Source organism: Centroberyx affinis, unplaced genomic scaffold (genome assembly GCF_046629955.1).
Source record: "Centroberyx affinis isolate AG114_WGS23_722 - 3 ecotype Tasmania unplaced genomic scaffold, CSIRO-AGI_Caff_v1 ptg000067l_1, whole genome shotgun sequence".
Classification (NCBI taxonomy): Eukaryota; Metazoa; Chordata; class Actinopteri; order Beryciformes; family Berycidae; genus Centroberyx; species Centroberyx affinis.
Window position 1 is genome coordinate 97,947 of NW_027278778.1, and position 14,622 is coordinate 112,568.

Here is a 14,622-nt window from a genome sequence, read left to right on the forward strand (position 1 = left end):
AAGCAATAGTGGCTTCCTACTGTTTTTCGGTTTTTCATCAAGCGGCTACAGCAACCTAGTCTGCTGAAATTTTCAAGAAATGAACACCCAGTTTTAAATTGCAAATGACATGATCCATGCAGGAGAAGTGAGAGAAATATGTTTCCCCTCCATGAAAGGATTTCCCCAACACAAAAGGAGACTCGACAAGAAACAGGCAGTAGTTTGACATTGAAACAGCACAGTGGAATTTAAGGGTATGAATGTTGGGGGGATGGATGGGCGGATACATTTACCTTGAACTCAGAACTCAGACTTTCTTTCAGTGTCTAATTTGTGCTTTTGTCACATAATCCATTTGCGGTGGAGGAACGTAATCTTCACATTATTTGTGTCAACTACACGCAATCTACTTGTAGCATAGTTCGTGCTCATTTCACACTTTTAAGGAACTGTTGGGCTGCAGTAGCCCCTCCAATGGGAGTATGTTGTTATGATTCAAAACCAGAAAGACCTCCCAACCTCCCCCCCACCCCCCGTCTTGGCACCTGAGCACTTGTTTTGCTTCTCTTTCATCTCTGTTTCTGCTTTCCTCTCAGTCTCAGCTGACCTCCGTACTCTGACCACAACCCCCCCCCCCACATCAAGCCCCTCATTAGACACCACGAACCTGAACACAGCATGGTTACCATTACACGACCCACCCCCATCTCTTCATTCAGAGCTACAGCGAGAGAATAGGTGGGGTGGGGGTGTGTGATGGGGGACATATGTGCAGATGGGGGATAGTGTGGAGGAGAAAGGCTTGGAGGAAACTGGGGAGAGTTCCAAACCCAGGTAAAACCCTCATGTATGGATTATGGCCTCCTTTCTGAGTGCCATCCATATATGGGGAGGTTTCAAAGACACGCTTGGTGCTTGGATAAGTGAGGTCACATGCATGTTCACATGTTCTGGTGTTTTCTTTTTTTATGTTATGGGGTCGATCAAGTTGAAGCGCAAGTTCAAGGTTGAATTGGCAGGGGGGGAGTAAGGAAAGAAACAAAGCGCAAGAAATCAAGTGAGACAAAGTGGAGAGAAATGGAAATCCACCAAAGCAGCACAGTTCATTAGGCTTTACCCAGTCTCGCAGTCTTTTAAAGAGAGTATAGGCAAGAACATGCTTGTTGCGTGGGTAGACTATGTGTGTGTGTGTGTGTGTGTGTGTGTGTGTGTGTGCAGGGAGGGGGTGAGAGATGTCTCTTACAGATGTGAGAAAACGGTCATGTCCCTGAGAGAGTGTGTCAACGGTCTAATTGGCAGAGTGGAATTATTGAATTAGACTGAAGTGAATTGAAAAGTAAGTGAATGAGTTCCGATAGATGAGAGTGCGCGACTGTGGGAAACAGTTACTCTCACGGGTTTTGCACTCTCCACGAGACACAAAAGCCCGGAGTGTGTCTGCATTTATAGCTCATAAGGATGGTACAGTGAACTCTCTCCTTCTCTCTCTCTCTCCGACTCCAGAGGATTCATTTGTTGAGGTTGCCATGGTGATGACTGAGCCTTGCCTCGGCGGCCCATAATTTCCAGAGTGCCTGTCTGGGTGTGACACGTCCTTTTCAGCCAGGCATTGTTTAGATGCTGATTTACGCGTGTTTGTTGCACTTTACCACCTCCAACCACCACGCTGAACGAGACTTTTAAAGGGTCAATCTGCATCGAGATCCAATACCTGAGAAAAACAGCAGATCAGTGTTTTGTTTACTGAATGATATCCTGCTGTACAAAGTCATCATGTGGATTGGAACAACTTTGCAAGCTAAATGTGTCATGTTGTTTGAGGGTTTCTTGTTAACACTCCTGGCTTTACCTATGGTGTTTTCTCTCCTCACCTACAGCTGTTTCTCTTTCTTTCCCTCTCCGTTTGAAACAGTCTTTATTTTCCCAGCCAGCCCCTCCCTCTCCCCTCCCAGTGGGCGTTCCCACAACTCAGAGCCACCCAATCACAAGCCAGCCCTTTACCCCATCCCTTTGTGGTCAGCTTTTTGTGTTCATATGTTTTTTTTGTTTTTTTTACTTTTCTTTTTTTCCCTTCTACCCCTCATTCAGCCACTTGAGCCCGGAGCAGATGGAAAGACTGTAGTGGGGGGGAAAGAAAGCGAGCAGCAGAGAGAGAGAGAGAGAGAGAGAGAGAGAGAGAGAGAGAACTGGAAGAAGCCATGCAGAGAGTGAGGCAGCCCAGCGACGGAGCTCGATGAACTGAACCGCTGACCGCCGCCAAGCCTCTTGTTCCACTTTGACCCAAGCCCCCGCAAGACACCCAGGACTCAGACGGGACAACCTGGGTCGACACCAGCCCCCGGGGACGCGGAGAGAGAAAGAAAGAGTTCTAGAGACAAACAGAGAGAGAGAGACAGAGGGGACATCTCCAGATGAGAGTTGAAGCAGAGAGAGAGAGGGAGATGCTCAGAGGGACCAGATAGTGAAGAGAAAGGAGACACACGTATAAACCCCCTGCCAGGATTTGCTACAGGTGTTTTTCCCCGTGGAGACGGCTCAAGGGAAGGGACGACACAAAAAGGGTCACCCACACAGAGGCTGCTGCGAGTGAAACAGGGAGAGAAAGTGAGCGAGAGCAGATCATAGTAGAGAGAGAGAGAAAGCTAGATAATAATGGCCAATTCAGGTCTCCAGTTGTTGGGTTACTTCCTGGCGTTGGGCGGCTGGATAGGCATCATCTCCACCACCGCCTTGCCCCAGTGGAAGCAGTCATCGTACGCCGGCGATGCCATCATCACGGCCGTGGGTCTGTACGAGGGGCTGTGGATGAGCTGTGCCTCGCAGAGCACAGGACAGGTGCAGTGCAAGATCTTTGACTCCATGCTCTCGCTGGACAGTGAGTACAATGTTTGCCTTTGACTCGCTAACCGTGGCTTGTACTTTGCAGTTTTCTCTGGCCGTTGCTCACTCTTCGACCGTTGTTTCTCCAGTGAAATTCCTACCAAAGTGGTGACACTTTAAGTGGTGCTCATAAGGCATTATAAGGCATCATAAGCGCATTATGAGCATATTGTGAGTGCGTGAGTTTTAATAATCAGAGCACAATATAATACACATAATATGCAAAAACTTTAAGGGGTTGATTACTTTATGGGGCAACTGTGTAGTTAATGAAATGTGTTAAATTTAATGTTTGTCTGATGGTGTTTGTCTGATGATTATATTGTGGAAAAAGTTAATTTATGCCTCTAATGGGCTTATGATCTGCTTGTGATGCATCACAGTGCACCTCTAGTAAAGTTTTGCCAATTTCTTTTTATCACTCTCTGCTTCATTCTTTTACTTTATTCTTACCTTCTTTCTTATATGGTGAAATGACTTTCTTTCCTGGCTGCCCCTATATTATTTCTTTAATACTGATGATTTTTTTTTTCTTGGTATGTCTGTGATGTGATGTGGAGGTGATAATGTATGATTCATTTGCCATGATAACAGAAACATGTGTTGCACAAGAGAGAAGTAGCAGAAATCGATTTACTTGTGTGCTGTCGCTTTTGTCTTTCACAAATGATAAAGTTCACAATGGACTATCAATGGTATTGTTTTAATTAAAAAGGCTGTTGTGGTTAGCCCAAATGTACGGATCAGCAGCAGAAACAGAAGGAAAACAACTCCCAAAGCCCCTTCTATCTGGGACACATTAAATTCAGAAGCATAAATCTCACTTAAAATGTTGCTGTTAGCATGTTTAATGAAATTCAATTCGGCCTTGAAACTCAAAAACATCATCAAACTGAATGTGTGAGGAGTGAGGGGTGGGGGTGGGGTGGGGGGGATTGAGGAATGTGGGGTTCAGACATAAATTAGCTCGGAATATGAGCTTCCTGTCATCTCCAATCTGTAAGTAGGACCTACTGACTCATAATTAATGGCACGCAGATTATATGAATCCATCCATCTACTGTCTGCCTAAATCATCCTATTAGGGTTTCTAATGAAAGACTACAGGGGGTGGGCTCGGTCAAAACCAATTTCCATGAAACAATTGAAAGCTTGCTCTTTGAGTTTCTGTTTTTCTCTGCGGTTTGTCCATTAAGACTTGATGCGCCCGATTAATCCCGGTGTGGCACAACTGGCCTCGGAGCAACAAACCGGGGCACTTTGCAAACATTTTGGTGCCTTTGGTGAGTCATTAGGCCCATATCAAAACATTTTCTGTGGCTTTCTGTGTGAGGGGTGCATGCGCTGAACGGCCATCTCCTTTGGCTCATCGCAGCCATAAGAACAGCGTATTGTCCTTGCGGATGAATAGGGGTTGTTTGGAGAAGAAAAGAGCAGTGTTGAGCCAAACACCAGAGATATTCCCAGAATGCGCTCTGTCTTCCCCACACGCGCACATTGTTCCACTTGTCCACTAACACACCCAGTGAGTGTTGAGATTCAGGCTGAGGGCAAACACAAAGGTTTCCCATTAAAACCACAACGGCTAATACCACTTTGTCAAACTGCTTATATGACAGGGAATATTCTTTTACTTTGGATTCCACTGCTACTGTGTTGACCTGGAGGTCTAGGGAGTAGCTAATGATTAAAAGGTTGTTGGTACAATTCCCAGCACTGATTGCAAGGTGTAAGATGGTAAACGAAGATTGGCTGGTATTGCATCCACTGCTTGGATGTTTCTGAGCAAGGCACTGAACCCTAAGATGTTCCACTTTGACCTCTGACCTTACTGAGGACTTGCATATATGTATGGGACTATATGTCTGTATCTAGGAATGATATAGACTTCTATGGTCAAATTTCGCAAAAGAGGCCTGCATTAGCTCCATGTACTGTATGTGATGATGCAAGTAACTGTATGTTCCGCATGAACAGTGGACCGAAAAGGCGTGGCCAAGCTTCAAATCATTCGCTCCATGCCCCACGATCAATCAGAAGTTCACTCAGGTGCTGCTCCAGACAGACAGGACTATTACGCAATGGAGCAGAGCAACATCCAATAACGATGGGGAGGGGGCCGGTGGACCGAACCCCCACCGAACACCCCTTGATCCAGCAGGTCGACCATCAGCAGCACGGAGCTGAATTCGGAGTGAACTCTCCTCCCTGGCTAAATTCGCAGCGGGGGCAACATGTGATGGTTGGTGTAATTGTTCACCAGACTGTGCTGGGCTCTAACTGATGCGGCCAAGCAACTGTAGTGGAAACTGCTGGATCTTCTCCTTGCAGGTTTGCTGAGCACATAGCTCAAAAAGGAGACGATGATCAGCACATTACATGGTTGGGAGAGTCGGTTGTTATTGTTCAAAGAGGATTTTTTGGAGTGTGGATGGTGGTGCTGAAAGGACAGTTCTTGTCTGTGTTTCAGAGCTAGAGATGTGGTATCAGAGCCTGGCAGATGTTAATTCGGATGTATGATGTAGAGCCATGTTACATTGTTGTACTGTACACTTTGTCCACTTTGAATGGTTTTGCTGCTGGTCCATATTGTCATAATGTATTCACAGAAGCGGATATTCAAGTTATTTCCTCTTGCTTGGAAACTTTGGTTCTGTAATGGATCTTAATGTAGAAGTATACGAGGGATTCTGCTTGCTAAATTTAGTTTGAGATACAGGAGATCAGGACACTGTGCACAGCAAAATCACCTGTGTTAATTTAACTCCGGGGTGTAAAAATTAAGTTAAAAGTTAATTTAACACTTTAGATAGTTTTGAGCAGCCGGCCCAGAGCCATATCAGCTCTATGAATGGACAAACAACTCTCCAATCAATCAATTCTCACTGAAAAATCAACCCTTCTTAACACTTGGAGAACTGGCTGTGCCTATTCATGAGAACCACCACTATGGCAGACCTACTGTATATCAGTGTGGGTTTACTATCTGTGTTACAAACAGTAAGAATCCGAGGCTTCCCACCCACATAAGCAGATGAGATGGTGTGATGCGTCTCCCTCCCCATCCCGACCTCCCAGCCTGCTTATCGCCTGTTTCCCTGCCCTGTGATGAGGTCACCAGAGGGGATAGCAGCAGCTATGTGCTCGCCTTGGGATGGTCCGGCAGCCTCCTACTGGCACACATTGTTCCTCTCTCTCTCTCTCTCTCTGTCTCTCTCTCTCTCTCTAATGCCTTTTTTTATCTTAGTCATTGGCTTAAAGAATTTGATCTCAGCTAGATAAGATAGTGGGATTACCACCATGTACACTTCAAGTGAACTCACTAATTGGTTCAGGAAATTCAATTGGTGTCAATTGATTTAAGTGCGGTAATAATATAGAGGACAAAATGTTAGTGTGTTTGTGCTTTGAGTTGTTTTGTTTTTGAGTTTTTGAGTAGGCAAACAGATATTACGTGTGAAAGAGTCACGAGTGACCTCACAATGGGACCTTACAGTGCCCACACACACACACCACACACACGCAAACACACACACGCAAGCACACAAACTCATTGAAAGCTTGTGGCTGGCACTGCCAACCTTGGCACTGGGAAGACAGAGCCTAGTGGGTGAGCCAACTCACACCCACCTCCCTTCTCTAGCCTCTCCTTCACCCCAGAGGCCCTCAAACACCCCTTTGGGGTTTGTCACCGACTGAACCGGTCAGAATGGTGTCATTTAGCGCCAGCCTAAGCCCCCCCACGCACACACACACACACTCTCAGAAGAAGAGAAGAATGGCCAGAGTGGATGAAAGAACAGAAAATCAAACCTCTCTCTGTTGAAAGCCATTAAAATCATCCATCAAACGGAACCCTGGACCCATAAATCAGACTTCAAAGATTGTTCCATCCCCTTTCCCCATCATGAGCTCCTTCAGATCGGCTTCTGAAATGGTACTTCATTGCCCAGCTATGAATGATGGTGTGTGTATTTCTGTCACAATGACGTATGATGACTTTAACTTTCCAGACAACCTATTGCTCAACAACTGCATTTGAAGTGATTGATTTTTTTTTGTACGACCAAATAATCATACTTCTATTCTATCCTATCCTATTCTATTCTATTCTATAGTGTTGTTTGTGGTTTTGACTTACTTTGGTTGATTGGTGCTTCTCTCCTGTGATGTATAAGCGCTGTGGCTTACACTTGAAGCCATTGTTATTTGATGCTGTTGTCTGTGCCCTTAGCTGTTAAACCTATTTGAAACAGCCGTGTTGTGTTTGGCTTTCGCTCTCACCACCAAATTTGTCAGCTTATGTCAGATATCAGACTCTGTATATCGGAATTTGCACGTTCTGGCTTTTGTTAATGCCCTCACATGTGGTAAATAAGAAACACTCCCATCTGTATTTTGACGTTATCAGTAAGCGCTTAGCTTTGCGCTAGCATTAACAGGTCCAGTTGTCTGAGCGGCTGGTGTTTGAGGCAGTAACGTCTGATCGCCGTGACGACAGCCCCGTGAAAACAATCTTGCTTTGTGACAAAGCCACACTAATCCCACTGTGTGAAACATGTAAAGCAGGCCCTCCTACAGCTGCTCCGTGTGAGAGAGAGAGTTGTGTGTTTTATCTGTGTCTGCTCCACCTACAGTCACTGCCTGTGTGCGTAGATGCGTACATTCGTGTATTTGTATGCATGTGTGTGTGTGTAAATATGTGTAACTATGTCCCTCCCACTGAGTTATGTGTGTGCTGAGGCCTATGTGGGCGCGCACATTAGATTTCCGAGGAGCGAAACCACTGTGGAATGATCTGGAGAAGATCTGGGGAATGGTTTAAGGTTCCCCCGGAGCCGGCCAAGTTACCTCTGGGCTGAAGCTGGAATTACCCTGCCCCGGAAAACAGGACAGTGGTGGAGCGTTGTAAATGCATGTGGTCTCCCTTCAATGATTGATTCGATGATTTATGTTGTTTCATGTCCAACGATGGCATTCCATGTGAGACTAAAAAGACTTTCTTTGTCTTTTGTCTGCCCTATCTCTCATTGTCTTTGCTCTCGTCTTGCTTTCATACTTTCTCTCCGATCTCTCTCTTGGATTCTGTCATTATCACCCGCCTTCCTCTGTCTCCTCTGTCCTCCTCCTCCTCTGTCCAGTCCACATCCAGACATGCCGCGCCCTCATGGTGGTGTCAGTGCTGCTGGGCTTTATCGGCATCATCGTCAGCGTGGTGGGCATGAAGTGCACTAAGGTGGGAGATAACAACCCCGCCACTAAGACCCGCATCGCCGTGTCCGGGGGAGCCCTCTTCCTGCTTGCAGGTGAGATTTCTGCACTCCTGGTCGTCTCAAAACTCTGTGCAGTGTTCTATTTGTGTATCTCCAAAATGAACGGGGGCTTTGGTTTGGTTTGCGACCGACAATATAGACTTGCGGTTGTTTGTATCTTCTGCAATCAGCGCATTCAGCGAGAGCGGTCTGACATTCCTCTGGCCAGAAACTCTCACCAGGGGTCTTCGGGGTAATTAGTGTCCCTGCTGTAAACAGGAAGTGGTGATTTTGAACACATTAGACATCGAGCCACGAGCCCGGGGGAGAAAAACAATTTTTTTGCAAGCCGCATGTGTGTGTTAGTCTTGACAGTTAGCTACTACAGCGCACAGAGAACTAATTTACTCGTATTACGGTCTCCCTCCTCAGGTCTATGTACGCTGGTCTCTGTGTCCTGGTATGCCACTCAGGTGTCCTATCAGTTCTTCAACCCAAATACGCCGCTCAACGCCAGGTACGTACACCTGGTATCAGTGGAAATCGAATGACTCTTACTCTCCCACAAGTGAAAGCGAAACCCTCCATCTTTTTGGCCTTTGCTTTGAATCAGAACACTGCTGCCTTCAAGTACTGTCAGAATTACTATAAGTCATTACTTTTCGAATGCACATCAACAAAGAAGAAAATGCAACTGGGAATTTTGTATCATACTCAAGTTGCCCATACAGTATGTGATGTTTAGGGGACGAAGAGCATGGAAACCAGGTCAATAATTGATAGTAAAAGGGAAATTATTGTTATTATTGTTATTATCTGGTACTGTTGGGCATTCTTTGTATATGCTTAGTATTGTTATATGTTTCTATATTCAGTCGGAGCTCTGTGCCACTTGATTTCTTAAGTAAAACAAACAAAAAACTACTTTTGTTACATGGTCCATTTGGTTATGATTTGGGACCAAAAGCTGGAAGTCATATTTTTGAGCGTATCAGGAGCACATGAAAGCAGCATATGTCATAGTCACCTCGCCTGTTCATATGACAGTTCAATGAAACTGTGAAACCTCTGACATCTTTCAAGTCATCCTTCTAGTTTGTCTTCTTATGTTATTCTTATGTTATTCTTCTTATTCTCCTCCCCCTGTCCCGTACAGGTATGAGTTTGGCTCCGCCCTGTTCGTGGGATGGGCGGCGGCCAGTCTGACGGTACTGGGCGGCTCCTTCCTGTGCTGCTCCTGCTCCAACGAGGACAGGCGAGGGCAGCAATATTACCGCCAATCACAGCCTTCCACAGCCAGGGAGTACGTGTAAACCCCACCCCCTTCCAGCAGCCACCCAAACAGAGAGCAGAGGACACGCTTGGCTCCACCCCCCTTTTTTTTTTACCCAGATTATGTCTCTTAAAATAAAACACAAAAAAAAAAAGACTATCATGCACACACGTACACACTCATGTAGCACACACACACACTATCCACCAAATGTAATATTGTGGATACAAAAGCTTTTACTGATAATGTACAAACTTTCATAACTTATTTGTGAGCAGACAACCTACATATTTCATGCAGATCATGGTGATCTAGCTCACTTATTTTTGTAGCTTGTGTTGTGAGCCTTTCATGCGCCTTAAAGTCATTATTTAACCTCCTCCAAATCATTGCCGCTGCTTCAATCGGAACCTAAAACATTCCAAACAGCCACTTGCTCTGTTTGCACACTTCTCTAGTGATACAAAGAAAACCAATCACATTATCTGCTTATCGGTACGGCAAAACTAACTTTAAAGTGAATTGAAAGGCAAAGTATGAGGTGTAGGTACAGCTAGGTACCCTAGCTAGAAGATTGGCAAAATGAGGTTTGGCCTGTACATGAAATAGAATCTACAATGATTAGCCTGTCCTATGCTTCCTGGTTGGAGCTGCATCTTGTGTGTTGCCTCCATATTACTTTTGTCTATTCACACTCCACTGGTGCAGTTAGGTTGTGTGAGGAAGAGCCCGAGCCACTCAATTCATGGGCTCCTCCTCTATTGTAGGAGAAGCACATATTGGCTTATACAGTCTCAGCCAGAAAAACATGTCAATTTAGGCCGTGATCAGATACGACGCTTATTTCTGCCGCTCAAACCCCAAGTGCAGCTGTGAGCATCGCCGGTAATAAAGAGAGCTAAAAGGACGCTAAAGTTAACGTTAACTTACCGGGAAAACTGTAGCAGGTGGCTTACTTCCCTTCAGGCACTGCTAATTTTTATAATGCTAATTTCACATAAAGCACTGTGCAGCTCAAGGTGAGACTTGTTCAGCTATTAAACAAAAAAACATGTGCCTCACATATTGTACTTAAGTTGGGAACATCTATATCTAGCTAACCAGCTATGGAATTTCTCCAAGACCTGCGAAACATTTGATTAAAAAACACAAAGCATTAAAACAAAAGTCCTGTGTGATCACGGCCTTAGGGAGCCATTTTGTAACAGCTGAAGCTAGTTAGGCTTCTTTGATGTAGCCCTGTGTCCTACAACAATCACTTGACACTAGTTGCACATCAGCACACTAACTGAACTGCAGCAGTGGAGGTGAATTGTCAGTTAAAGGTGTACCAATGCTGAGTATGAATGCTGTTAATGACCATTTCACCATTTTACTAAGAAAAAGGGGAGATGCCCATCAACGCGCACATCTCACGCTCCATTAACTAACACCTTCATTCAAGACCCATACACTATATCATTTCATAATCTTTTTGTAGAACCAAAGTAAACATGTATTTTTGAATAAACAGGATCCGCAGTTCAAAGGAATTTCATGTACTTCTCACAGAACTGTAATCCAACCGGGGATCATAAGCTATAAGCCGCTAATACAGTAATAGAGATTACTTTGTAGTGGGCCGTGAGCTAGCATGGCACTGTAAAAACAGAGTTGTAAATAAAATATAAACCGCGTTACATTTAACGTTGTCGCTGTAGACCCCGTGTGAATTTATTCCATATACAGTGACCACAGACCGCTACAGGCCAATAAACCATGAAGTCCAATATATCCCAGCAGCGTTTTTTATTTACCCACGTCTACCATGTTAAGTGCCTGCGAAACTCAGCAGTAGTTTTAAATTGGCCCTTGAGTGGCCCCTTGACGTGCCCACTTTACTATACCTTCATTTGTGCCTGCTGAAAGAGCTGGTCCATCACTGTTCCAGATAATAAAGCCATTAACTTTTCTTAGAATTGCCCCCCCCCCCCCAATTTCCCAGTCATACGGCCTCTCTTCTCGGTAGACGCTTGTTTGTGGAGTGTTCCATTATTCTCAGAGTGGGGGGTGTGCAGGTCTATAGGACATTCGTTATCCCCTTTAAATAAAGGGGGGAAGTCACGGGCCTGTCAGTAGCAGCTGTGCTGTAAATCAGTGATTCTCAACCTTTTTCATATCAAGGACCCCTAATTTAGTCCACATAGAGCCACGGACCCCCATTTGATGAGATTTTGTTTCTCGCACCCAAATCTGAGAATATTTTTATTGTCAGATATGATTTTGTCCAGAATTCCATGACTATCTGTACTGTAGGTAGAGAGATAATGAAACTATGATAAAAAAAAGTAATTCTTCTACATTCTCTAATTGTGTTGACTTCTTGTAAATGAAATAATGAAGTTTCACAATTCATCAATTTGCTGGGGACCCCCTGGAACCCCCTCAAGGACCCCTAGTGGTCCCCAGACCCCAGGTTGAGAACCACTGCTGTCAATGATTCCTCAACAACAAGCATGATAAAAAACTACCTGTAGAGCTATGTCCAAAGAAAAGAAAATGTACATTTAATCAGCGTATGTTTCAGCAACAGCTAACTAAGGCAGAAAAATCAGACATGTCTTATTACCTCATGAATGGCATGATAGTGCTGTAGCTTATTATATTCCTCAGCTTCCTCTGACCTGTAACCATCACCAGCCAATGAGCATTCAACCTCTATCAATCACATTTACTAATTTTTCTGTGCAGCATGTAATCTCTTCCCACTTGTATTGATTACTGGCCAGCCGACATGTAGCATCATCCCCTCTTCCTCCTCCTCCTCCTCCTCCTCCTCCTCCTCCTTCCACTTTGCACTCTTAACGCCTTTACGGTCCCAATCATCAAGCGGCTCCCGCTGGCTCACTAACACCTCAGAGCTGTTGTGAGAATCAGAGAGAGGTCTTGATGTGGTCTTTGATTTCTCTCCCCCCCCACCACCTGTCCGCTAATCCTGTTCTTCTCTGACTCTCTCTTCTTCTTCTTCTCTCCTCTAATTCAGGGCAGAGTTGTTGAGTGAAACTAGTTTCCCTGACTGATCAGCCCCCGCCTTTTTATCGAGGACTGTCCGACTTCCCACCACTGTCTCCCCCCCCCCCCCACTCTTTTTACCTCCTAGACCCCCCGAAATTTGGACCCCTGCAATAGAATATGCACATGTCGCCCACCCCCACACCCCCCCTCCCCTTTTCCTAAGTATGTCTGCACCTTATCGGTATTTCGTGGGACACTAAGATGTCTTGTCTCCTCCCATATTGCCCCACCCACTGAGCCTTGTCTGTAAACATGGACTCTTAAAGGATATGTACGGTCAGATGGTTGTAGACCTTCTCTTTAAGGGGCGAGGTGAACCCTCTGCTAGACTCCCCCCCCCCCCCCCCTCTGTCCCACTATTGACCGAACGTTAACTGTACACAAGACATCGCCGCGTTGTTTTATGATTTCACTCATATCCTATGACTTCTGGGTTTTTTTTTTTTTGTGTGTAGATGCGCCTTTCTGGGAGTTTTGTTTTGTTCTCAGTGATATATGACGTTGACTGAAACATGTTTTTTTTTCCCTTTTGAATTGCAGACCAAATGTTAAAAGTACCCCACCAGAGAAAAGGGAGCAGTACTTGTAGTTTGGGAGAGTCTTCTGGCCTTTACCATGGTTTAGATTCTGGCAACAGACAAAAAAACCCTCTCACTGAGAAAATCAAAACAGACAAACAGATGCGATTAAAGCAAAAGAAGTTGCACCAACATAAGTCTTATTAAAGTTCATAGGGAAATTGTTTGGAGAGGTGTTATGAAATGTGTTGTTTCAGGGGGATTGATATTTGGATATTCTCTGTCTTGTCTGTTTTGTTGTCTTTGGGAGAGACAGCCATTCAGGGTATGTTTTCTATAACATGTTAAAATGCCCAGGTGTATATACCACCTATTCTATTCTTTTTTTTTTTTTTTTTTTTTTTTACTACATATATAATGTTTTACTACAGTGCCTTATAACACGTGTTTGTGCACATGTATGTTTTTGACTACATGGATTCCAATAGTGTCCCATCCCGTCTGAGGGATGCGTGTCCATAGTTCCTCTGCAAGCAGTTATGTATGCCTTTTTCTATTGTATTACATATATCATGTCGGCGTTCTGTTGGATATCTGGAAATGAATGTGTAGAATGTGTAAACAACAAAGACATACACGCAGTAGATCTTCAACACGATGCCTAACGCCACACCTTGTAAACAAGCTGTGTGCCTTATTTCCAAGTAGCCTGGACTGAGGATATACCGAATACATTCCTTTTGTTTTAAAGTGCCAATATGATTTTGTGTGAATGAGAGGATCGTCGTATTATTGACTCTCGAGGATGTACTGTACTGTGTGCTGTCTCCTGTTCAAGTCCTGTACTAAGGAACGCCAGTTTGCTGAGTGTAATCGGTTCAAATGTCCTTTCTGATGCCTACATTTATTTACCATTGCCATTCCTTTCTCTAATATTTACCTCCTTGATGTTGTGTATCATCTCATTTACAGTATACCCATGTCTGTTTTCTTTTAGAATAAAGTAAACAGAGACAAAAAAACAAAAAAAACAACAACCTTTGGCTGTGAATCAATGCTTTGTCAGATGTTTCCTAACTTTTCACCCTTGCCTGACTTTCACCCCCCCCCCCCCCCCCCCCTCACCTCCCCCCCACTATTCCTCCCTTCCACCTCAAATACTTCTTTTGCACCCCGTTGTTCGATAATTGCAGACGTGGAATTCCACTTCTGCTTCAGTGGAGTGTGGCACATTCTCAAAGGCACACTCGCAAAGTTAACATGCACACCACTGCTTCAGCTGGGAACACAGAATTCTTTTTTGTTGTTGTTGTTTTGTTGAATTATGAACTATAAAACACTTTGTCAAATCGTGAGGTGGGAATTATAAGTGTCTGTCTGGGTGGAGTGCAGTTCTGGGATATTGAGCATCAAAGATTTGACAAAACTGTTATGTGCTTTCTATCTTTTTAAAATACTGAACACCCAAAAATTCTGAAGTAACATTCGAAGATCATGAATATGTGGATGACTCAACTTAAAAAAAAGTCAGATCCAACCTTATAATTCCATGCTCATGAAATGCCAAATGCGCATCAAATTACTCCACAAGAGAGACAGATCAAGTGGAACAGAACATGTCAGACCTGCAGGTGAACCACTCATTCAGTGCAAACACGGTATA

At 44.4% G+C, this 14,622-nt stretch overlaps 1 protein-coding gene across 1 annotated transcript; it reads left to right on the forward strand.

Moving 5' to 3' along the window:
- Positions 1-2,090: 2,090 nt before the first annotated feature.
- On the forward strand, positions 2,091-13,983 carry cldn19 (claudin 19). Its single transcript, XM_071520745.1, has 5 exons — positions 2,091-2,857; positions 8,004-8,168; positions 8,547-8,631; positions 9,271-9,417; positions 12,982-13,983. Exons 1-5 carry the CDS (start codon positions 2,635-2,637, stop codon positions 13,028-13,030), a joined length of 669 nt encoding a protein of 222 aa, XP_071376846.1. The 5' UTR covers positions 2,091-2,634; the 3' UTR covers positions 13,031-13,983.
- The last annotated feature ends 639 nt before the right edge of the window (positions 13,984-14,622 follow it).